The sequence below is a fragment of the Salmo trutta genome, chromosome 25, assembly GCF_901001165.1.
Source record: "Salmo trutta chromosome 25, fSalTru1.1, whole genome shotgun sequence".
In the NCBI taxonomy this organism is placed as follows: Eukaryota; Metazoa; Chordata; class Actinopteri; order Salmoniformes; family Salmonidae; genus Salmo; species Salmo trutta.
Genome location: NC_042981.1, coordinates 16,624,415 through 16,648,940, shown reverse-complemented (window position 1 = coordinate 16,648,940; position 24,526 = coordinate 16,624,415). Strand labels below are relative to the sequence as shown.

The 24,526-nt window shown below is 56.2% G+C and overlaps 1 protein-coding gene across 1 annotated transcript in view; it reads left to right on the top strand.

Annotated features, from left to right (window-relative positions):
• The window catches only part of LOC115162074 (neuronal PAS domain-containing protein 3-like), a 320,867-nt gene that overhangs the window by 183,465 nt on the left and 112,876 nt on the right, over positions 1-24,526 (top strand). The window contains exon 5 of the mRNA XM_029713023.1: positions 21,303-21,392. Coding sequence (XP_029568883.1) covers positions 21,303-21,392 — 90 coding nt within the window. The remainder of the gene's footprint in view (positions 1-21,302; positions 21,393-24,526) is intronic.

Here is a 24,526-nt window from a genome sequence, read left to right as displayed (position 1 = left end):
TTGCTGGGCTGTGTGGTGCCAGGAGTTAGAGGCCAGAGGACAGGGCTGTGTGGTGCCAGGGGTTAGAGGCCGGAGGACAGGGCTGTGTGGTACCAGGAGTTAGAGTTCACTAACTGGGCTGTGTGGTGCCAGGGATTAGAGTTCACTAACTGGGCTGTGTGGTGCCAGGGGTTAGAGTTCACTAGCTGGGCTGTTTGGTTCCAGGGATTAGAGTTCACTAACTGGGCTGTGTGGTGCCAGGGGTTAGAGTTCACTAGCTGGGCTGTGTGGTGCCAGGGGTTAGAGTTCACTAATTGGACTGTGTGGTGCCAGGGGTTAGAGTTCACTTGCTTGGCTGTGTGGTGCCAGGGGTTAGAGACCAGAGGACAGGGCTGTGTGGTGCCAGGGGTTAGAGGCCAGAGGACAGGGCTGTGTGGTGCCAGGGGTTAGAGTTCACTTGCTGGGCTGTTTGGTGCCAGGGGTTAGAGTTCACTAGCTGGGCTGTGTGGTGCCAGGGGTTAGAGTTCACTAGCTGGGCTGTGTGGTGCCAGGGGTTAGAGTTCACTAGCTGGGCTGTGTGGTGCCAGGGGTTAGAGTTCACTAGCTGGGCTGTTTGGTGCCAGGGGTTAGAGTTCACTAGCTGGGCTGTGTGGTGCCAGGGGTTAGAGTTCACTAGCTGGGCTGTGCGGTGCCAGGGGTTAGAGTTCACTAGCTGGGCTGTTTGGTGCCAGGGGTTAGAGTTCACTAGCTGGGCTGTATGGTACCAGGGGTTAGAGGCGAGAGGACAGGGCTGTGTGGTGCCAGGGGTTAGAGTCCAGAGGACAGGGCTGTGTGGTGCCAGGGGTTAGAGGACAGAGGACAGGGCTGTGTCGTGCCAGGGGGTAAAGGCCAGAGGACAGGGCTGTGTGGTGCCAGGGACAGAGGCCAGAGGACAGGGCTGTGTGGTACCAGGGTTTAGAGCCCAGAGGACAGGGCTGTGTGGTACCAGGGGTTAGAGGCCAGAGGACAGGGCTGTGTGGTGCCAGGGGTTAGAGGACAGAGGACAGGGCTGTGGGGTGCCAGGGGTTAGAGGCCACAGGACAGGGCTGTGTGGTGCCAGGGGTTAGAGGACAGAGGACACGGCTGTGTGGTGCCAGGGGTTAGAGGCCAGAGGAAAGGGCTGTGTGGTGCCAGGGGATAGAGGCCAGAGAACAGGGCTGTGTGGTGCCAGGGGTTAGAGTTCACTAACTGGGCTGTGTGGTGCCAGGGGTTAGAGTTCACTAGCTGGGCTGTGTGGTGCCAGGGGTTAGAGTTCACTAATTGGACTGTGTGGTGCCAGGGGTTAGAGTTCACTTGCTGGGCTGCGTGGTGCCAGGGATTAGAGGCCAGAGGACAGGGCTGTGTGGTGCCAGGGGTTAGAGGCCAGAGGAAAGGCCTGTGTGGTGCCAGGGGTTAGAGTTCACTTGCTGGGCTGTTTGGTGCCAGGGGTTAGAGTTCACTAGCTGGGCTGTGTGGTGCCAGGGGTTAGAGTTCACTAGCTGGGCTGTGTGGTGCCAGGGGTTAGAGTTCACTAGCTGGGCTGTGTGGTGCCAGGGGTAAGAGTTCACTAGCTGGGCTGTGTGGTGCCAGGGGTTAGAGTTCACTAGCTGGGCTGTGTGGTGCCAGGGGTTAGAGTTCACTAGCTGGGCTGTGTGGTGCCAGGGGTTAGAGGCCAGAGGACAGGGCTGTGTGGTGCCAGGAGTTAGAGGCCAAAGGACAGGGCTGTGTGGTGCCAGGGGTTAGAGGCCAGAGGACAGGGCTGTGTAGTACCAGGGGTTAGAGGCCAGAGGACAGGGCTGTGTGGTGCCAGGGGTTAGAGGCCAGAGGACAGGGCTGTGTGGTGCCAGGGGTTAGAGGCCAGAGGACAGGGCTGTGTGGTACCAGGGGTTAGAGGCCAGAGGACAGGGCTGTTTGGTGCCAGGGGTTAGAGGCCAGAGGACAGGGCTGTGTGGTGCCAGGGGTTAGAGGCCAGAGGACAGGGCTGTGTGGTACCAGGGGTTAGAGGCCAGAGGACAGGGCTGTTTGGTGCCAGGGGTTAGAGGCCAGAGGACAGGGCTGTGTGGTGCCAGGGGTAAGAGGCCAGAGGACAGGGCTGTGTGGTGCCAGGGGTTAAATGCCAGAGGACAGGGCTGTGTGGTACCAGGAGTTAGAGTTCACTAACTGGGCTGTGTGGTGCCAGGGATTAGAGTTCACTATCTGGGCTGTGTGGTGCCAGGGGATAGAGTTCACTAACTGGGCTGTGTGGTGCCAGGGGTTAGAGTTCACTAACTGGGCTGTGTGGTGCCAGGGGTTAGAGTTCACTGGCTGGGCTGTGTGGTGCCAGGGGTTAGAGTTCACTAACTGGGCTGTGTGGTGCCAGGGGTTAGAGTTCACTGGCTGGGCTGTGTGGTGCCAGGGGTTAGAGTTCACTAACTGGGCTGTGTGGTGCCAGGGGTTAGAGTTCACTAACTGGGCTGTGTGGTGCCAGGGGTTAGAGTTCACTGGCTGGGCTGTGTGGTGCCAGGGGTTAGAGTTCACTAATTGGGCTGTGTGGTACCAGGGGTTAGAGGCGAGAGGACAGGGCTGTGTGGTGCCAGGGGTTAGAGTCCAGAGGACAGGGCTGTGTGGTGCCAGGGGTTAGAGGCCAGAGGACAGGGCTGTGTGGTGCCAGGGGTTAGAGGCCAGAGGACAGGGCTGTGTGGTGCCAGGGGTTAGAGGCCAGAGGACAGGGCTGTGTGGTACCAGGGGTTAGAGGCCAGAGGACAGGGCTGTTTGGTGCCAGGGGTTAGAGGCCAGAGGACAGGGCTGTGTGGTGCCAGGGGTTAGAGGGCAGAGGACAGGGCTGTGTGGTACCAGGGGTTAGAGGCCAGAGGACAGGGCTGTGTGGTACCAGGGGTTAGAGGCCAGAAGACAGGGCTGTGTGGTGCCAAGGGTTAGAGGCCAGAGGACAGGGCTGTGTGGTACCAGGAGTTAGAGTTCACTAGCTGGGCTGTGTGGTGCCAGGGATTAGAGTTCACTAGCTGGGCTGTGTGGTGCCAGGGGTTAGAGTTCACTAGCTGGGCTGTGTGGTGCCAGGGGTTAGAGACCAGAGGACAGGGCTGTGTGGTGACAGGAGTTAGAGGCCAGAGGACAGGGCTGTATGGTGCCAGGGGTTAGAGGCCAGAGGACAGGGCTGTGTGGTACCAGGGGTTAGAGGCCAGAGGACAGGGCTGTGTGGTGCCAGGGGTTAGAGGCCAGAGGACAGGGCTGTGTGGTGCCAGGGGTTAGAGGCCAGAGGACAGGGCTGTGTGGTACCAGGGGTTAGAGGCCAGAGGACAGGGCTGTGTGGTGCCAGGGGTTAGAGGCCAGAGGACAGGGCTGTGTGGTGACAGGGGTTAGAGGCCAGAGGACAGGGCTGTGTGGTGACAGGGGTTAGAGGCCAGAGGACAGGGCTGTGTGGTGCCAGGGGTTAGAGGCCAGAAGCAGGGCTGTGTGGTACCAGGGGTTAGAGGTCAGAGGACAGGGCTGTGTGGTGCCAGGGGTTAGAGGCCAGAGGACAGGGCTGTGTCGTACCAGGGGTTAGAGGCCAGAAGACAGGGCTGTGTGGTGCCAGGGCTTAGAGTTCACTAACTGGGCTGTGTGGTGCCAGGGGATAGAGTTCACTAGCTGGGCTGTTTGGTGCCAGGGGTTAGAGTTCACTAACTGGGCTGTGTGGTGCCAGGGGTTAGAGTTCACTAACTGGGCTGTGTGGTGCCAGGGGTTAGAGTTCAGTAGCTGGGCTGTGTGGTACCAGGGGTTAGAGTTCACTAGCTGGGCTGTGTGGTGCCAGGGGTTAGAGTTCACTAGCTGGGCTGTGTGGTGCCAGGGGTTAGAGTTCACTAGCTGGGCTGTGTGGTGCCAGGGGTTAGAGTTCACTAGCTGGGCTGTGTGGTGCCAGGGGTTAGAGTTCACTAGCTGGGCTGTGTGGTGCCAGGGGTTAGAGTTCACTAGCTGGGCTGTTTGGTGCCAGGGGTTAGAGTTCACTAGCTGGGCTGTGTGGTGCCAGGGGTTAGAGTTCACTAGCTGGGCTGTGCGGTGCCAGGGGTTAGAGTTCACTAGCTGGGCTGTGTGGTGCCAGGGGTTAGAGTTCACTAGCTGGGCTGTATGGTACCAGGGGTTAGAGGCGAGAGGACAGGGCTGTGTGGTGCCAGGGGTTAGAGTCCAGAGGACAGGGCTGTGTGGTGCCAGGGACAGAGGCCAGAGGACAGGGCTGTGTGGTACCAGGGTTTAGAGCCCAGAGGACAGGGCTGTGTGGTACCAGGGGTTAGAGGCCAGAGGACAGGGCTGTGTGGTGCCAGGGGTTAGAGGACAGAGGACAGGGCTGTGGGGTGCCAGGGGTTAGAGGCCAGAGGACAGGGCTGTGTGGTACCAGGGGTTAGAGGCCAGAGGACAGGGCTGTGTGGTGCCAGGGGTAAGAGGCCAGAGGACAGGGCTGTGTGGTGCCAGGGGTTAAATGCCAGAGGACAGGGCTGTGTGGTACCAGGAGTTAGAGTTCACTAACTGGGCTGTGTGGTGCCAGGGATTAGAGTTCACTATCTGGGCTGTGTGGTGCCAGGGGATAGAGTTCACTAACTGGGCTGTGTGGTGCCAGGGGTTAGAGTTCACTAACTGGGCTGTGTGTTGCCAGGGGTTAGAGTTCACTGGCTGGGCTGTGTGGTGCCAGGGGTTAGAGTTCACTAACTGGGCTGTGTGGTGCCAGGGGTTAGAGTTCACTGGCTGGGCTGTGTGGTGCCAGGGGTTAGAGTTCACTAACTGGGCTGTGTGGTGCCAGGGGTTAGAGTTCACTAACTGGGCTGTGTGGTGCCAGGGGTTAGAGTTCACTGGCTGGGCTGTGTGGTGCCAGGGGTTAGAGTTCACTAATTGGGCTGTGTGGTACCAGGGGTTAGAGGCGAGAGGACAGGGCTGTGTGGTGCCAGGGATTAGAGTCCAGAGGACAGGGCTGTGTGGTGCCAGGGGTTAGAGGCCAGAGGACAGGGCTGTGTGGTGCCAGGGGTTAGAGGCCAGAGGACAGGGCTGTGTGGTGCCAGGGGTTAGAGGCCAGAGGACAGGGCTGTGTGGTACCAGGGGTTAGAGGCCAGAGGACAGGGCTGTTTGGTGCCAGGGGTTAGAGGCCAGAGGACAGGGCTGTGTGGTGCCAGGGGTTAGAGGGCAGAGGACAGGGCTGTGTGGTACCAGGGGTTAGAGGCCAGAGGACAGGGCTGTGTGGTACCAGGGGTTAGAGGCCAGAAGACAGGGCTGTGTGGTGCCAAGGGTTAGAGGCCAGAGGACAGGGCTGTGTGGTACCAGGAGTTAGAGTTCACTAGCTGGGCTGTGTGGTGCCAGGGATTAGAGTTCACTAGCTGGGCTGTGTGGTGCCAGGGGTTAGAGTTCACTAGCTGGGCTGTGTGGTGCCAGGGGTTAGAGACCAGAGGACAGGGCTGTGTGGTGACAGGAGTTAGAGGCCAGAGGACAGGGCTGTGTGGTGCCAGGGGTTAGAGGCCAGAGGACAGGGCTGTGTGGTACCAGGGGTTAGAGGCCAGAGGACAGGGCTGTGTGGTGCCAGGGATTAGAGGCCAGAGGACAGGGCTGTGTGGTGCCAGGGGTTAGAGGCCAGAGGACAGGGCTGTGTGGTACCAGGGGTTAGAGGCCAGAGGACAGGGCTGTGTGGTGCCAGGGGTTAGAGGCCAGAGGACAGGGCTGTGTGGTGACAGGGGTTAGAGGCCAGAGGACAGGGCTGTGTGGTGACAGGGGTTAGAGGCCAGAGGACAGGGCTGTGTGGTGCCAGGGGTTAGAGGCCAGAAGCAGGGCTGTGTGGTACCAGGGGTTAGAGGTCAGAGGACAGGGCTGTGTGGTGCCAGGGGTTAGAGGCCAGAGGACAGGGCTGTGTCGTACCAGGGGTTAGAGGCCAGAAGACAGGGCTGTGTGGTGCCAGGGCTTAGAGTTCACTAACTGGGCTGTGTGGTGCCAGGGGATAGAGTTCACTAGCTGGGCTGTTTGGTGCCAGGGGTTAGAGTTCACTAACTGGGCTGTGTGGTGCCAGGGGTTAGAGTTCACTAACTGGGCTGTGTGGTGCCAGGGGTTAGAGTTCAGTAGCTGGGCTGTGTGGTGCCAGGGGTTAGAGTTCACTAGCTGGGCTGTGTGGTGCCAGGGGTTAGAGTTCACTAGCTGGGCTGTGTGGTGCCAGGGGTTAGAGTTCACTAGCTGGGCTGTGTGGTGCCAGGGGTTAGAGTTCACTAGCTGGGCTGTGTGGTGCCAGGGGTTAGAGTTCACTAGCTGGGCTGTGTGGTGCCAGGGGTTAGAGTTCACTAGCTGGGCTGTTTGGTGCCAGGGGTTAGAGTTCACTAGCTGGGCTGTGTGGTGCCAGGGGTTAGAGTTCACTAGCTGGGCTGTGCGGTGCCAGGGGTTAGAGTTCACTAGCTGGGCTGTGTGGTGCCAGGGGTTAGAGTTCACTAGCTGGGCTGTATGGTACCAGGGGTTAGAGGCGAGAGGACAGGGCTGTGTGGTGCCAGGGGTTAGAGTCCAGAGGACAGGGCTGTGTGGTGCCAGGGGTTAGAGGCAAGAGGACAGGGCTGTGTCGTGCCAGGGGTTAGAGGCCAGAGGACAGGGCTGTGTGGTGCCAGGGACAGAGGCCAGAGGACAGGGCTGTGTGGTACCAGGGTTTAGAGCCCAGAGGACAGGGCTGTGTGGTACCAGGGGTTAGAGGCCAGAGGACAGGGCTGTGTGGTGCCAGGGGTTAGAGGACAGAGGACAGGGCTGTGGGGTGCCAGGGGTTAGAGGCCACAGGACAGGGCTGTGTTGTGCCAGGGGTTAGAGGACAGAGGACACGGCTGTGTGGTGCCAGGGGTTAGAGGCCAGAGGAAAGGGCTGTGTGGTGCCAGGGGATAGAGGCCAGAGAACAGGGCTGTGTGGTGCCAGGGGTTAGAGTTCACTAACTGGGCTGTGTGGTGCCAGGGGTTAGAGTTCACTAGCTGGGCTGTGTGGTGCCAGGGGTTAGAGTTCACTAATTGGACTGTGTGGTGCCAGTGGTTAGAGTTCACTTGCTGGGCTGTGTGGTGCCAGGGATTAGAGGCCAGAGGACAGGGCTGTGTGGTGCCAGGGGTTAGAGGCCAGAGGAAAGGGCTGTGTGGTGCCAGGGGTTAGAGTTCACTTGCTGGGCTGTTTGGTGCCAGGGGTTAGAGTTCACTAGCTGGGCTGTGTGGTGCCAGGGGTTAGAGTTCACTAGCTGGGCTGTGTGGTGCCAGGGGTTAGAGTTCACTAGCTGGGCTGTGTGGTGCCAGGGGTAAGAGTTCACTAGCTGGGCTGTGTGGTGCCAGGGGTTAGAGTTCACTAGCTGGGCTGTGTGGTGCCAGGGGTTAGAGTTCACTAGCTGGGCTGTGTGGTGCCAGGGGTTAGAGGCCAGAGGACAGGGCTGTGTGGTGCCAGGAGTTAGAGGCCAGAGGACAGGGCTGTGTGGTGCCAGGGGTTAGAGGCCAGAGGACAGGGCTGTGTGGTACCAGGGGTTAGAGGCCAGAGGACAGGGCTGTGTGGTGCCAGGGGTTAGAGGCCAGAGGACAGGGCTGTGTAGTGCCAGGGGATAGAGGCCAGAGGCCAGGGCTGTGTGGTGCCAGGGGTTAGAGGCCAGAGGACAGGGCTGTTTGGTGCCAGGGGTTAGAGGCCAGAGGACAGGGCTGTGTGGTGCCAGGGGTTAGAGGCCAGAGGACAGGGCTGTGTGGTACCAGGGGTTAGAGGCCAGAGAACAGGGCTGTGTGGTGCCAGGGGTAAGAGGCCAGAGGACAGGGCTGTGTGGTGCCAGGGGTTAAATGCCAGAGGACAGGGCTGTGTGGTACCAGGAGTTAGAGTTCACTAACTGGGCTGTGTGGTGCCAGGGCTTAGAGTTCACTAACTGGGCTGTGTGGTGCCAGGGGATAGAGTTCACTAACTGGGCTGTGTGGTGCCAGGGGTTAGAGTTCACTAACTGGGCTGTGTGGTGCCAGGGGTTAGAGTTCACTGGCTGGGCTGTGTGGTGCCAGGGGTTAGAGTTCACTAACTGGGCTGTGTGGTGCCAGGGGTTAGAGTTCACTGGCTGGGCTGTGTGGTGCCAGGGGTTAGAGTTCACTAACTGGGCTGTGTGGTGCCAGGGGTTAGAGTTCACTAACTGGGCTGTGTGGTGCCAGGGGTTAGAGTTCACTGGCTGGGCTGTGTGGTGCCAGGGGTTAGAGTTCACTAATTGGGCTGTGTGGTACCAGGGGTTAGAGGCGAGAGGACAGGGCTGTGTGGTGCCAGGGGTTAGAGTCCAGAGGACAGGGCTGTGTGGTGCCAGGGATTAGAGGCCAGAGGACAGGGCTGTGTGGTGCCAGGGGTTAGAGGCCAGAGGACAGGGCTGTGTGGTGCCAGGGGTTAGAGGCCAGAGGACAGGGCTGTGTGGTGCCAGGGGTTAGAGGCCAGAGGACAGGGCTGTGTGGTACCAGGGGTTAGAGGCCAGAGGACAGGGCTGTTTGGTGCCAGGGGTTAGAGGCCAGAGGACAGGGCTGTGTGGTGCCAGGGGTTAGAGGGCAGAGGACAGGGCTGTGTGGTACCAGGGGTTAGAGGCCAGAGGACAGGGCTGTGTGGTACCAGGGGTTAGAGGCCAGAAGACAGGGCTGTGTGGTGCCAGGGGTTAGAGGCCAGAGGACAGGGCTGTGTGGTACCAGGAGTTAGAGTTCACTAGCTGGGCTGTGTGGTGCCAGGGATTAGAGTTCACTAGCTGGGCTGTGTGGTGCCAGGGGTTAGAGTTCACTAGCTGGGCTGTGTGGTGCCAGGGGTTAGAGAGCAGAGGACAGGGCTGTGTGGTGACAGGAGTTAGAGGCCAGAGGACAGGGCTGTGTGGTGCCAGGGGTTAGAGGCCAGAGGACAGGGCTGTGTGGTACCAAGGGTTAGAGGCCAGAGGACAGGACTGTGTGGTGCCAGGGGTTAGAGGCCAGAGGACAGGGCTGTGTGGTGCCAGGGGTTAGAGGCCAGAGGACAGGGCTGTGTGGTACCAGGGGTTAGAGGCCAGAGGACAGGGCTGTGTGGTGCCAGGGGTTAGAGGCCAGAGGACAGGGCTGTGTGGTGCCAGGGGTTAGAGGCCAGAGGACAGGGCTGTGTGGTGACAGGGGTTAGAGGCCAGAGGACAGGGCTGTGTGGTGCCAGGGGTTAGAGGCCAGAAGCAGGGCTGTGTGGTACCAGGGGTTAGAGGTCAGAGGACAGGGCTGTGTGGTGCCAGGGGTTAGAGGCCAGAGGACAGGGCTGTGTCGTACCAGGGGTTAGAGGCCAGAAGACAGGGCTGTGTGGTGCCAGGGGTTAGAGTTCACTAACTGGGCTGTGTGGTGCCAGGGGATAGAGTTCACTAGCTGGGCTGTTTGGTGCCAGGGGTAAGAGTTCACTAACTGGGCTGTGTGGTGCCAGGGGTTAGAGTTCACTAACTGGGCTGTGTGGTGCCAGGGGTTAGAGTTCAGTAGCTGGGCTGTGTGGTGCCAGGGGTTAGAGTTCACTAGCTGGGCTGTGTGGTGCCAGGGGTTAGAGTTCACTAGCTGGGCTGTTTGGTGCCAGGGGTTAGAGTTCACTAACTGGGCTGTGTGGTGCCAGGGGGTAGAGTTCACTAACTGGGCTGTGTGGTGCCAGGGGTTAGAGTTCAGTAGCTGGGCTGTGTGGTGCCAGGGGTTAGAGTTCACTAGCTGGGCTGTGTGGTGCCAGGGGTAAGAGTTCACTAGCTGGGCTGTGTGGTGCCAGGGGTTAGAGTTCACTAGCTGGGCTGTGTGGTGCCAGGGGTTAGAGTTCACTAGCTGGGCTGTGTGGTGCCAGGGGTTAGAGTTCACTAGCTGGGCTGTGTGGTGCCAGGGGTTAGAGTTCACTAGCTGGGCTGTTTGGTGCCAAGTGTTAGAGTTCACTAGCTGGGCTGTGTGGTGCCAGGGGTTAGAGTTCACTAGCTGGGCTGTGTGGTGCCAGGGGTTAGAGTTCACTAGCTGGGCTGTGTGGTGCCAGGGGTTAGAGCCCAGAGGACAGGGCTGTGTGGTACCAGGGGTTAGAGGCCAGAGGACAGGGCTGTGTGGTACAAGGGGTTAGAGGCCAGAGGACAGGGCTGTGTGGTGCCAGGGGTTAGAGGCCAGAGGACAGGGCTGTGTGGTGCCAGGGGTTAGAGGCCAGAGGACAGAGCTGTGTGGTACCAGGGGTTAGAGGCCACAGGACAGGGCTGTGTGGTGCCAGGGGTTAGAGGCCAGAGGACAGGGCTGTGTGGTGCCAGGGGTTAGAAGCCAGAGGACAGGGCTGTGTGGTACCAGGGGTTAGAGGTCAGAGGACAGGGCTGTGTGGTGCCAGGGGTTAGAGGCCAGAGGACAGGGCTGTGTGGTACCAGGGGTTAGAGGCCAGAAGACAGGGCTGTGTGGTGCCAGGGGTTAGAGTTCACTAACTGGGCTGTGTGGTGCCAGGGGATAGAGTTCACTAGCTGGGCTGTTTGGTGCCAGGGGTTAGAGTTCACTAACTGGGCTGTGTGGTGCCAGGGGGTAGAGTTCACTAACTGGGCTGTGTGGTGCCAGGGGTTAGAGTTCAGTAGCTGGGCTGTGTGGTGCCAGGGGTTAGAGTTCACTAGCTGGGCTGTGTGGTGCCAGGGGTTAGAGTTCACTAGCTGGGCTGTGTGGTGCCAGGGGTTAGAGTTCACTAGCTGGGCTGTGTGGTGCCAGGGGTTAGAGTTCACTAGCTGGGCTGTGTGGTGCCAGGGGTTAGAGTTCACTAGCTGGGCTGTGTGGTGCCAGGGGTTAGAGTTCACTAGCTGGGCTGTTTGGTGCCAGGGGTTAGAGTTCACTAGCTGGGCTGTGTGGTGCCAGGGGTTAGAGTTCACTAGCTGGGCTGTGCGGTGCCAGGGGTTAGAGTTCACTAGCTGGGCTGTGTGGTGCCAGGGGTTAGAGTTCACTAGCTGGGCTGTATGGTACCAGGGGTTAGAGGCGAGACGACAGGGCTGTGTGGTGCCAGGGGTTAGAGTCCAGAGGACAGGGCTGTGTGGTGCCAGGGGTTAGAGGCCAGAGGACAGGGCTGTGTCGTGCCAGGGGTTAGAGGCCAGAGGACAGGGCTGTGTGGTGCCAGGGACAGAGGCCAGAGGACAGGGCTGTGTGGTACCAGGGTTTAGAGCCCAGAGGACAGGGCTGTGTGGTACCAGGGGTTAGAGGCCAGAGGACAGGGCTGTGTGGTGCCAGGGGTTAGAGGACAGAGGACAGGGCTGTGGGGTGCCAGGGGTTAGAGGCCAGAGGACAGGGCTGTGTGGTGCCAGGGGTTAGAGGACAGAGGACACGGCTGTGTGGTGCCAGGGGTTAGAGGCCAGAGGAAAGGGCTGTGTGGTGCCAGGGGATAGAGGCCAGAGAACAGGGCTGTGTGGTGCCAGGGGTTAGAGTTCACTAACTGGGCTGTGTGGTGCCAGGGGTTAGAGTTCACTAGCTGGGCTGTGTGGTGCCAGGAGTTAGAGTTCACTAATTGGACTGTGTGGTGCCAGGGGTTAGAGTTCACTTGCTGGGCTGTGTGGTGCCAGGAGTTAGAGGCCAGAGGACAGGGCTGTGTGGTGCCAGGGGTTAGAGGCCGGAGGACAGGGCTGTGTGGTACCAGGAGTTAGAGTTCACTAACTGGGCTGTGTGGTGCCAGGGATTAGAGTTCACTAACTGGGCTGTGTGGTTCCAGGGGTTAGAGTTCACTAGCTGGGCTGTTTGGTGCCAGGGGTTAGAGTTCACTAACTGGGCTGTGTGGTGCCAGGGGTTAGAGTTCACTAGCTGGGCTGTGTGGTGCCAGGGGTTAGAGTTCACTAATTGGACTGTGTGGTGCCAGGGGTTAGAGTTCACTTGCTTGGCTGTGTGGTGCCAGGGGTTAGAGGCCAGAGGACAGGGCTGTGTGGTGCCAGGGGTTAGAGGCCAGAGGACAGGGCTGTGTGGTGCCAGGGGTTAGAGTTCACTTGCTGGGCTGTTTGGTGCCAGGGGTTAGAGTTCACTAGCTGGGCTGTGTGGTGCCAGGGGTTAGAGTTCACTAGCTGGGCTGTGTGGTGCCAGGGGTTAGAGTTCACTAGCTGGGCTGTGTGGTGCCAGGGGTAAGAGTTCACTAGCTGGGCTGTGTGGTGCCAGGGGTTAGAGTTCACTAGCTGGGCTGTGTGGTGCCAGGGGTTAGAGTTCAGTAGCTGGGCTGTGTGGTGCCAGGGGTTAGAGTTCACTAGCTGGGCTGTGTGGTGCCAGGGGTTAGAGTTCACTAGCTGGGCTGTGTGGTGCCAGGTGTTAGAGTTCACTAACTGGGCTGTGTGGTGCCAGGGGATAGAGTTCACTAACTGGGCTGTGTGGTGCCAGGGGTTAGAGTTCACTAACTGGGCTGTGTGGTGCCAGGGGTTAGAGTTCACTGGCTGGGCTGTGTGGTGCCAGGGGTTAGAGTTCACTAACTGGGCTGTGTGGTGCCAGGGGTTAGAGTTCACTGGCTGGGCTGTGTGGTGCCAGGGGTTAGAGTTCACTAACTGGGCTGTGTGGTGCCAGGGGTTAGAGTTCACTAACTGGGCTGTGTGGTGCCAGGGGTTAGAGTTCACTGGCTGGGCTGTGTGGTGCCAGGGGTTAGAGTTCACTAATTGGGCTGTGTGGTACCAGGGGTTAGAGGCGAGAGGACAGGGCTGTGTGGTGCCAGGGGTTAGAGTCCAGAGGACAGGGCTGTGTGGTGCCAGGGGTTAGAGGCCAGAGGACAGGGCTGTGTGGTGCCAGGGGTTAGAGGCCAGAGGACAGGGCTGTGTGGTGCCAGGGGTTAGAGGCCAGAGGACAGGGCTGTGTGGTACCAGGGGTTAGAGGCCAGAGGACAGGGCTGTTTGGTGCCAGGGGTTAGAGGCCAGAGGACAGGGCTGTGTGGTGCCAGGGGTTAGAGGGCAGAGGACAGGGCTGTGTGGTACCAGGGGTTAGAGGCCAGAGGACAGGGCTGTGTGGTACCAGGGGTTAGAGGCCAGAAGACAGGGCTGTGTGGTGCCAGGGGTTAGAGGCCAGAGGACAGGGCTGTGTGGTACCAGGAGTTAGAGTTCACTAGCTGGGCTGTGTGGTGCCAGGGATTAGAGTTCACTAGCTGGGCTGTGTGGTGCCAGGGGTTAGAGTTCACTAGCTGGGCTGTGTGGTGCCAGGGGTTAGAGAGCAGAGGACAGGGCTGTGTGGTACCAGGGGTTAGAGTTCACTAACTGGGCTGTGTGGTGCCAGGGATTAGAGTTCACTAACTGGGCTGTGTGGTGCCAGGGGATAGAGTTCACTAGCTGGGCTGTTTGGTGCCAGGGGTTAGAGTTCACTAACTGGGCTGTGTGGTGCCAGGGGTTAGAGTTCACTAACTGGGCTGTGTGGTGCCAGGGGTTAGAGTTCACTGGCTGGGCTGTGTGGTGCCAGGGGTTAGAGTTCACTAGCTGGGCTGTGTGGTGCCAGGGGTTAGAGGCCAGAGGACAGGGCTGTGTGGTACCAGGGGTTAGAGGCCAGAGGACAGGGCTGTGTGGTACAAGGGGTTAGAGACCAGAGGACAGGGCTGTGTGGTGACAGGAGTTAGAGGCCAGAGGACAGGGCTGTGTGGTGCCAGGGGTTAGAGGCCAGAGGACAGGGCTGTGTGGTACCAGGGGTTAGAGGCCAGAGGACAGGGCTGTGTGGTGCCAAGGGTTAGAGGCCAGAGGACAGGGCTGTGTGGTGCCAGGGGTTAGAGGCCAGAGGACAGGGCTGTGTGGTACCAGGGGTTAGAGGCCAGAGGACAGGGCTGTGTGGTGCCAGGGATTAGAGGCCAGAGGACAGGGCTGTGTGGTGCCAGGGGATAGAGGCCAGAGGACAGGGCTGTGTGGTGCCAGGGGTTAGAGGCCAGAGGACAGGGCTGTTTGGTGCCAGGGGTTAGAGGACAGAGGACAGGGCTGTGTGGTGCCAGGGGTTAGAGGGCAGAGGACAGGGCTGTGTGGTACCAGGGGTTAGAGGCCAGAGGACAGGGATGTGTGGTGACAGGAGTTAGAGGCCACAGGACAGGGCTGTGTGGTGCCAGGGGTTAGAGGCCAGAGGACAGGGCTGTGTGGTACCAGGGGTTAGAGGCCAGAGGACAGGGCTGTGTGGTGCCAGGGGTTAGAGGCCAGAGGACAGGGATGTGTGGTGCCAGGGGATAGAGGCCAGAGGACAGGGCTGTGTGGTGCCAGGGGTTAGAGGCCAGAGGACAGGGCTGTTTGGTGCCAGGGGTTAGAGGCCAGAGGACAGGGCTGTGTGGTGCCAGGGGTTAGAGGCCAGAGGACAGGGCTGTGTGGTACCAGGGGTTAGAGGCCAGAGGACAGGGCTGTGTGGTGCCAGGGGTTAGAGGCCAGAGGACAGGGCTGTGTGGTGCCAGGGGTTAGAGGCCAGAGGACAGGGCTGTGTGGTGCCAGGGGTTAAAGGCCAGAGGACAGGGCTGTTTGGTGCCAGGGGTTAGAGACCAGAGGACAGGGCTGTGTGGTGCCAGGGGTTAGAGGGCAGAGGACACGGCTGTGTGGTACCAGGGGTTAGAGGCCAGAGGACAGGGCTGTGTGGTACCAGGGGTTAGAGGCCAGAAGACAGGGCTGTGTGGTGCCAGGGGTTAGAGGCCAGAGGACAGGGCTGTGTGGTACAAGGAGTTAGAGTTAACTAACTGGGCTGTGTGGTGCCAGGGATTAGAGTTCACTAACTGGGCTGTGTGGTGCCAGGGGATAGAGTTCACTAGCTGGGCTGTTTGGTGCCAGGGGTTAGAGTTCACTAACTGGGCTGTGTGGTGCCAGGGGTTAGAGTTCACTAACTGGGCTGTGTGGTGCCAGGGGTTAGAGTTCACTGGCTGGGCTGTGTGGTGCCAGGGCTTAGAGTTCACTATTTGGGCTGTGTGGTACCAGGGGTTAGAGGCGAGAGGACAGGGCTGTGTGGTGCCAGGGGTTAGAGGCCAGAGGACAGGGCTGTGTGGTGCCAGGGGGTTAGAGGCCAGAGGACAGGGCTGTGTGGTACCAGGGGTTAGAGGCCAGAGGACAGGGCTGTGTGGTGCCAAGGGTTAGAGGCCAGAGGACAGGGCTGTGTGGTGCCAGGGGTTAGAGGCCAGAGGACAGGGCTGTGTGGTACCAGGGGTTAGAGGCCAGAGGACAGGGCTGTGTGGTGCCAGGGATTAGAGGCCAGAGGACAGGGCTGTGTGGTGCCAGGGGATAGAGGCCAGAGGACAGGGCTGTGTGGTGCCAGGGGTTAGAGGCCAGAGGACAGGGCTGTTTGGTGCCAGGAGTTAGAGGACAGAGGACAGGGCTGTGTGGTGCCAGGGGTTAGAGGGCAGAGGACAGGGCTGTGTGGTACCAGGGGTTAGAGGCCAGAGGACAGGGATGTGTGGTGACAGGAGTTAGAGGCCACAGGACAGGGCTGTGTGGTGCCAGGGGTTAGAGGCCAGAGGACAGGGCTGTGTGGTACCAGGGGTTAGAGGCCAGAGGACAGGGCTGTGTGGTGCCAGGGGTTAGAGGTCAGAGGACAGGGCTGTGTGGTGCCAGGGGATAGAGGCCAGAGGACAGGGCTGTGTGGTGCCAGGGGTTAGAGGCCAGAGGACAGGGCTGTTTGGTGCCAGGGGTTAGAGGCCAGAGGACAGGGCTGTGTGGTGCCAGGGGTTAGAGGCCAGAGGACAGGGCTGTGTGGTACCAGGGGTTAGAGGCCAGAGGACAGGGCTGTGTGGTGCCAGGGGTTAGAGGCCAGAGGACAGGGCTGTGTGGTGCCAGGGGTTAGAGGCCAGAGGACAGGGCTGTGTGGTGCCAAGGCTTAAAGGCCAGAGGACAGGGCTGTTTGGTGCCAGGGGTTAGAGACCAGAGGACAGGGCTGTGTGGTGCCAGGGGTTAGAGGGCAGAGGACACGGCTGTGTGGTACCAGGGGTTAGAGGCCAGAGGACAGGGCTGTGTGGTACCAGGGGTTAGAGGCCAGAAGACAGGGCTGTGTGGTGCCAGGGGTTAGAGGCCAGAGGACAGGGCTGTGTGGTACAAGGAGTTAGAGTTCACTAACTGGGCTGTGTGGTGCCAGGGATTAGAGTTCACTAACTGGGCTGTGTGGTGCCAGGGGATAGTGTTCACTAGCTGGGCTGTTTGGTGCCAGGGGTTAGAGTTCACTAACTGGGCTGTGTGGTGCCAGGGGTTAGAGTTCACTAACTGGGCTGTGTGGTGCCAGGGGTTAGAGTTCACTGGCTGGGCTGTGTGGTGCCAGGGGTTAGAGTTCACTATTTGGGCTGTGTGGTACCAGGGGTTAGAGGCGAGAGGACAGGGCTGTGTGGTGCCAGGGGTTAGAGGCCAGAGGACAGGGCTGTGTGGTGCCAGGGGGTAAGAGGCCAGAGGACAGGGCTGTGTGGTGCCAGGGATAGAGGCCAGAGGACAGGGCTGTGTGGTACCAGGGTTTAGAGGACAGAGGACAGGGCTGTGTGGTGCCAGGGGTTAGAGACCAGAGGACACGGCTGTGTGGTGCCAGGGGTTAGAGGCCAGAGGACAGGGCTGTGTGGTGCCAGGGGTTAGAGTTCACTAACTGGGTTAGAGTTCACTAACTGGGCTGTGTGGTGCCAGGGGTTAGAGTTCACTAGCTGGGCTGTGTGGTGCCAGGGGTTAGAGTTCACTAATTGGACTGTGTGGTGCCAGGGGTTAGAGTTCACTTGCTGGGTTGTGTGGTGCCAGGGATTAGAGGCCAGTGGACAGGGCTGTGTGGTGCCAGGGGTTAGAGGCCAGAGGACAGGGCTGTGTGGTACCAGGGGTTAGAGTTCACTAACTGGGCTGTGTGGTGCCAGGGGTTAGAGTTCACTAGCTGGGCTGTGTGGTGCCAGGGGTTAGAGTTCACTAGCTGGGCTGTGTGGTGCCAGGGGTTAGAGTTCACTTGCTGGGCTGTTTGGTGCCAGGGGTTAGAGTTCACTAGCTGGGCTGTGTGGTGCCAGGGGTTAGAGTTCACTAGCTGGGCTGTGTGGTGCCAGGGGTTAGAGTTCACTAGCTGGGCTGTGTGGTGCCAGGGGTAAGAGTTCACTAGCTGGGCTGTGTGGTGCCAGGGGTTAGAGTTCACTAGCTGGGCTGTGTGGTGCCAGGGGTTAGAGTTCACTAGCTGGGCTGTGTGGTGCCAGGGGTTAGAGACCAGAGGACAGGGCTGTGTGGTACCAGGGGTTAGAGGCCAGAGGACAGGGCTGTGTGGTACCAGGGGTTAGAGGCCAGAGGACAGGGCTGTGTGGTGCCAGGGGTTAGAGGCCAGAGGACAGGGCTGTGTGGTGCCAGGGGTTAGAGGCCAGAGGACAGGGCTGTGTGGTACCAGGGGTTAGAGGCCAGAGGACAGGGCTGTGTGGTGCCAGGGGATAGAGGCCAGAGGACAGGGCTGTGTGGTGCCAGGGGTTAGAGGCCAGAGGACAGGGCTGTTTGGTGCCAGGGGTTAGAGTCCAGAGGACAGGGCTGTGTGGTGCCAGGGGTTAGAGGGCAGAGGACATGGCTGTGTGGTAATAGGGGTTAGAGGCCAGAGGACAGGGCTGTGTGGTACCAGGGGTTAGAGGCCAGAGGAAAGGGCTGTGTGGTGCCAGGGGTTAGAGGCCAGAGAACAGGGCTGTGTGGTGCCAGGGGTTAGAGTTCACTAACTGGGCTGTGTGGTGCCAGGGGTTAGAGTTCACTAGCTGGGCTGTGTGGTGCCAGGGGTTAGAGTTCACTAATTGGACTGTGTGGTGCCAGGTGTTAGAGTTCACTTGCTGGGCTGTGTGGTGCCAGGGGTTAGAGGCCAGAGGACAGGTCTGTGTGGTGCCAGGGATTAGAGGCCAGAGGACAGGGCTGTGTGGTACCAGGGGTTAGAGTTCACTAGCTGGGCTGTGTGGTGCCAGGGGTTAGAGGCCAGAGGACAGGGCTGTGTGGTACCAGTGGTTAGAGGCCAGAGGACAGGGCTGTGTGGTGCCAGGGGTTAGAGGCCAGAGGACAGGTCTGTGTGGTACAAGGGGTTAGAGGCCAGAGGACAGGGCTGTGTGGTACCAGGGGTTAGAGGCCAGAGGACAGGGCTGTGTGGTACCAGGGGTTAGAGGCCAGAGGACAGGGCTGTGTGGTACCAGGGGTTAGAGTTCACTTGTTGGGCTGTGTGGTGCCAGGGGTTAGAGGCCAGAGGACAGGGCTGTGTGGTGCCAGGGGTTAGAGGGCAGAGGACAGGGCTGTGTGGTACCAGGGGTTAGAGTTCACTAGCTGGGCTGTGAGGTGCCAGGGGTTAGAGTTCACTAGCTGGGCTGTGTGGTGCCAGGGGTTAGAGGCCAGAGGACAGGGCTGTGTGGTACCAGGGGTTAGAGGCCAGAGGACAGGGCTGTGTGGTGCCAGGTGTTAGATGCCAGAGGACAGGGCTGTGTGGTACCAGGGGTTAGAAGCCAGAGGACAGGGCTGTGTGGTGCCAGGGGTTAGAGGCCAGAGGACAGGGCTGTGTGGTGCCAGGGGTTAGAGGCCAAAGGGCAGGGCTGTGTGGTACCAGGGGTTAGAGTTCACTAGCTGGGCTGTGTGGTACCAGGGGTTAGAGGCCAGAGGACAGGGCTGTGTGGTACCAGGGGTTAGAGGCCAGAGGACAGGGCTGTGTGGTACCAGGGGTTAGAGGCCAGAGGACAGGGCTGTGTGGTACCAGGGGTTAGAGGCCAGAGGACAGGGCTGTGTGGTGCCAGGGGTTAGAGTTCACTAACTGGGCTGTGTGGTACCAGGGGTTAGAGGCCAGAGGACAGGGCTGTGTGGTGCCAGGGGTTAGAGGCCAGAGGACAGGGCTGTGTGGTGCCAGGGGTTAGAGGCCAGAGGACAGGGCTGTGTGGTGCCAGGGGTTAGAGACCAGAGGACAGGGCTGTGTGGTACCAGGGGTTAGAGGCCAGAGGACAGGGCTGTGTGGTGCCAGGGGTTAGAGGCCAGAGGACAGGTCTGTGTGGTGCCAGGGGTTAGAGGCCAGAGGACAGGGCTGTGTGGTGCCAGGGGTTAGAGGCCAGAGGACAGGGCTGTGTGGTACCAGGGGTTAGAGGCCAGAGGACAGGGCTGTGTGGTGCCAGGGGTTAGAGCCCAGAGGACAGGGCTGTGTGGTGCCAGGGTTTAGAGGTCCGGGCCTGCCAACAAGATCAACCTAACACTGTAGGATCTGCTCCTACTCCCCACTCCCACTGCACACCACAACAACAGGTGCGTCACTCAGTCAAAGCAGCCAGAAATGTTTTTAAATAAATTACTTTAGAATCCCATTTTAATGTAACACATTTCTCCCCCAGAAGTTTGTCTCCGCTGTGATTTATAGCGCACTTTACACAGTGGTTAGCCTGTAAACAGTGGCCGTTTATCACTGTGGAGATGGAAGCTAGCTACAGGAACGGTACATCTCCGGTCTGCATTTTCTCAGCTCTGCAAATCGTCTCCCCCCTCTAAAGAGTTGCCTTTCCTGGGCCGCAGATGCTAGGCATTTTAAAGAGGATCGGGCAGGGAGGACAGGGAGAAATGATTGGAGACTGGGTAGGGGTGAGTGCTGGGGCCCAGTGTGACAGGCAGGGTGAGATCTGTGGGGACGGATGATAGCGTTACATCGCTGGAGCCCCCATCCTCTGGTCACGGGGTGGCAGAGTGTGTCACTGCTGCTGGGGCGCTGAGGTGCTCTCCCTGAGGGGAACTGAAATGAACTGACAGGAAGGAAGGAAGGAAGGAAGGAAGGAAGGAAGGAAGGAAGGAAGAAAGGAAGGAAGGAAGGAAGGAAGGAAGGAAGGAAGGAAGGAAGGAAGGAAGGAAGAAGGAAGGAAGGAAGGAAGGAAGGAAGGATATAGAACCACTGGCTGGTGCTACTAGAATAAAGGGCCTCCAGCTTAGCTCTCCACCAGAACACAGTGACCGGTAGAAGCTATTTAATGACAAGTAGGATACTAGAGAGTGATGATGCTCTTAGTGACGAATGCACAGTAAATATAAACTGAAAGTCAAAATTACGGTTGATATAAATTATATACTTGAAATTGTATTATTTATATTAAAGGCTAATGCACAGTTTATGATGCACAATCTAATATGGACAATTATCGCTGTAATCTGTGCAAATTAAGATAATAGTTGTTCAGCTGCTTTCTCCTTGAGAGCAATATAAATGATAAAATGTCATATTTTCCAGACCCACCCAAGACATGATGCATGTGCCTCTCCCATGCCGAGAGTTAACAAAAAGCCAAACTATGAGTCTTCTTTGTCTGTAGATGTTAGGCGCTAAATCGGTGCTAGCGTTAGATGTGTAATGTAAGGAAGAGCAATATAAAGCTCCCCTTCCCCCTGGCAGATGTGTGTGTGTTTGGGAAAGCTGGCTGGGAGCTGGCTGGGAGCTGGCTGGGAGCTGGCTGGGAGCTGGCTGGGAGCCGGCAGGGAGCTGTCTGGGAGCTGGCTGGGAGCTGGCTGGGAGCTGGCTGCAGCAGGGCCTCAGTGGGAGTTGCTGTTGTCAGCTGCATAAATAGCCCCAGGCTGCCCTGTTTTATCAGCGGATACGGAGACTCTCCCTCTCGCTTTTGCTCTCTCTCTCTCTTCTCTCTCTCTCCTCTCTCTCTCTATCCTTTCACCAGCTGCTGCTTGGTGGTCCTTTTAAGTTGATAAATGAATGGAAAATAAATGGAAAAGCGCCCACAAATATGAAATTCCACAGCCATCTGAGCTGCAACACTGCCCGCAACACGACAGAGTAATCCTAATTTTCCTAGAAAAGGTGATCAGATCAGCGACGGTGACATTGTGCAATCAGGGCCTGTAGTCACAGCGCCAGACTGGAGATGGAGGGAGAGGGAGAAGCCTTTGCTTTGCTCCATATATTAGGCTACGTTTGGACTTTTCTTTGTGGCGTGTGCCTGTGGTTAGCTGCCCCTACAGAAGCCAGTGGGGGAGCAGAAGTAATTAACTTGAGTGACCTGGGTGTCTTAATTGTTGCCTGTTGGAGGCTGGGCTCAGAACAGAGCAGTTTATTTTAGTAGACTTTGCAGGGGGAGAACACACATCATATGGATATGGACTGGAATGGAATGGACTACTATGATGATGATATGTTTTAAACTGCTGTACGTTTTATTCTCTTTGTTTGTGCCAACTTGGGTTTGTTTACTGTTGTTTTCCTGCTTTCACACACTGTTAATTTCTACTGTCATCATGAGAGATATTACCTTCCACGTGAGGAGGTGTAATTTTGATTTGCAGACAGACAGACAGACAGACAGACAGACAGACAGACAGACAGACAGACAGACAGACAGACAGACAGACAGACAGACAGACAGACAGACAGACAGACAGAGGGTTCCCTCTACATTCTTTGTACCAGTATACCACTATACACCGCATCTAACACAATCTCTCTCTCTCTCTCTCTTTCCGTCTCTCTCTCTTTCTCTCTCTCCCACAGTCCCTGGATGGATTTGTATTTACACTAAACAAGGAGGGAAGGTTTTTGTACATCTCTGAGACGGTGTCTATATACCTGGGGCTTTCACAGGTGAGTGCAACAACCGTCAATGCCTTGTCGCTGCTACTGCGCTTTTTTCCTCTGTTTCTTTTGTTTATCAGTGGCCGGTAGAAGACAATTCAGACAAATTATAGCTAATTTAAAATCTCATCAGCTTGTTCGCCCTGTAGTTAATTTGCAGCCATCAATGCTGCATATTTTATCAGAGGGTGCTTTCCATCTCAGTGGTGTGTTAACAGGTCCTCGTCTGCTATTGGCCGGTTCAAGTACATGTCAATAAACAGACTGAGCCGTCTCAGAGGTCAAACGTCAGGGGGAGTGACCTTGAAGATTCAAATGGTTCCAAACACCATAGCTTTGTCTCCAGGGCAGACAGACAGACTAGAGAGCAAACACACACACACACACACACACACACACACACACAGGTCTATAGAAGAATGACTAGAGACCATACAGAGCCTATCTCCCAACTCAGAAACCGAATTATATTTCTAGGTATAGACTTGACCATTATATAACCAATAGATGTGGCCAAATGATTTACATGCCTGTACATAGGTACTGGTGAGCCTGCTTTCTGTCCAGGGCTCTATTTTACCAGACTAGTGCATTATATCTAGGTGTCTAGGTATATTTAATATATGCCATTTATATAATATATTCTATTATATATGCCATTTATATTATATGCAGTATGCCATTTAGCATGCACTTTTATCCAAAGCAACTTACAGTAATGCATGCATGAATTTTGCATCTGGGTGGCCCCATGAGTCGAACCCACAAGCCTGGCGGTGCAAGCACCATGCACTACCAACTAAGCCACATACTATTTCCCTCACAGTGAAAAATGTATCATAATGATGAACCATTATATAGCCAATAGATGTAGCCAAATGGTAGAATGGTCAGCTGTGTGTGTTTGTATTACAGGACTTGTATTACAGGATAATGAAGTATTCTGTAGTAACATTATGATGTAGAAATCTCTGAGGGAATGCATAGACAATGTTTCGCTAAATTGGATATTAGACGCCAATTTAAAGGATGAAAAAAAGGCAATCAGTTTACCAAATTAAAAAGGAAAAGTGTATAGGTTCTAGCCACATCTATCTACAGGTTAATTCAAGTAAAGATGTATTAATGATTTCTATCAAATAATTGATTAATTGTCAGGTAGGTCCCCCAAGCTTTGGGCTACGTGACGTAGTAGCTATCTTGTTCATAGTTTTATCAGCAGTTAGAGAGAGTGGTGTTTGTGTGTGTGTGTGTGTGTGTGTGTGTGTGTGTGTGTGTGTGTGTGTGTGTGTGTGTGTGTGTGTGTGTGTGTGTGTGTGTGTGTGTGTGTGTGTGAGTGAGAGACAAAATGCTGGGGGTTTTGCCTTGTATGAGTCAGTTGTATAATCTAACGTGTACACACTCTAACCCTCCGTGATCTTAATTGCTGTTTTACTTTTTAGCCACTTAATCTGTCTGCCAAGTCACTTCTTTTTAACATCGTTGCTAATTATTTTCTACATTAATTAGATCTAGGAGGTTTTTTAAGCCTTTTTCATATTGACAAGGTTCTGCATTTAATGGTGCCAGGCTGACAATCTAAAGCACATTTCTGAAAAATGATTTTCATCATCTTATTCAATGCCTAGAACTGTTTTGCATATCAAACATTATGTTAATGAAGTCATACGTTAGGACTCGCTACGGAATTAAAGGCCATTCCCTCTATCAAACTTGAGTATTTTTACATTTTTATAGTAAAAGTTAATGTCTTCGACCAATATGTGGCTTGTAGAGAGAGGGACTGAGGGACGGATTGTTGGCTTAACAGTCTTTTACCTGTTTGCTTCAAGCTCATATAGTACAGGGAAATTAGTAATATATTACAGTAACACTTTTAATAGCCTTGTAGACAAAACCAATCAATGAATATGTATCTAGTGAATAAGGTCTGAAATCAAGTTCAAGCAACTCAAGTTTTTTAATTGAGCTAACTGATCATTGATGATTGTAAAGTCCAGAATGCTGCGTGTGATGTATGATACCTTAGTCTGTCTGAACTGTCTGTAAACGTATTACCATATTTTCATTTTAAAGATTGTATTGGACAGGGCTGTGCTAGTGTGAAAAGGCTCTTATTATGGCACCAGTTGTGCAGCCAGTCAGTTCAGTGAAACAGATGGTCAGAATTACCATTTTTGTTTTGCAAATGGTGCATAAGCCTCTGTCCCCCCCAGTTAATCGCAGGTGTCTAAGTGTATGTCTTAGTTCTGTGAATTAATGTTCTGTCTTCATTTGACTAATCAGTGACCATAGCTCCCCTTTTAGGAAGCAGGCGTTCTAGAATGGTCTTGGCATTATTTTGTAATAGAATGGAAAGTATCGATACCGAATTGTACAGTGTGTTAATGGTAGATACAGTGGGCTAGTAAAGGATTTTTTTGGACAAGGGATAATGGTTGTTATTAGACAAATTTGGTGTAATTTATACGTACCTGCCTGCTAAAACTCCTCTACTGCCTCAACAATTTAGCCCAGCTAATGACAGTATTTAACAGTTCTGTAACTGTGCCATTGGAATTGTTGTAGCTTGCCATGGAATTGCAAGACAGACATGCCTTGCAGCAGACAGACACTGCTGGGATCTAGTAGAACCTCTGGGCTCGGCTAGCTGATTCAGCATGTGTTTGTGTAGCATTTTTAGGTAGATCAGGATTGTAGAGGAATCTGTCTTTTAAATACCCTGTCTACATCCTAAATGGCACCCTACTCCCTATGTAGTCCACTACTTTTTACCAGGGCCCATAGGGAATGTAGGGAATAGGGTGCCATTAAGGACACTGACCCTGTTAATCCAAATACTGTCATGGAACCCCCTCAAAATTCTTGTGTTGGCAAAGTGCTGGCGAGATGTGGAGATTGGCAAAGTGCTGGCGAGATGTGGAGATTGGCAAAGTTCTGGCGCGATATGGAGATTGGCAAAGTTCTGGCGCGATGTGGAGATTGGCAAAGTTCTGGCGCGATGTGGAGATTGGCAAAGTTCTGGCGCGATGTGGACGTGTGACCATGCAGCTGTCTGTTGGGCAATTGAGATGTGTATGTTTGCTTTGTATAACAGATGGCACTCTGTGCTTAGGCTGATAGCTAGGAAAATAATAATTGCA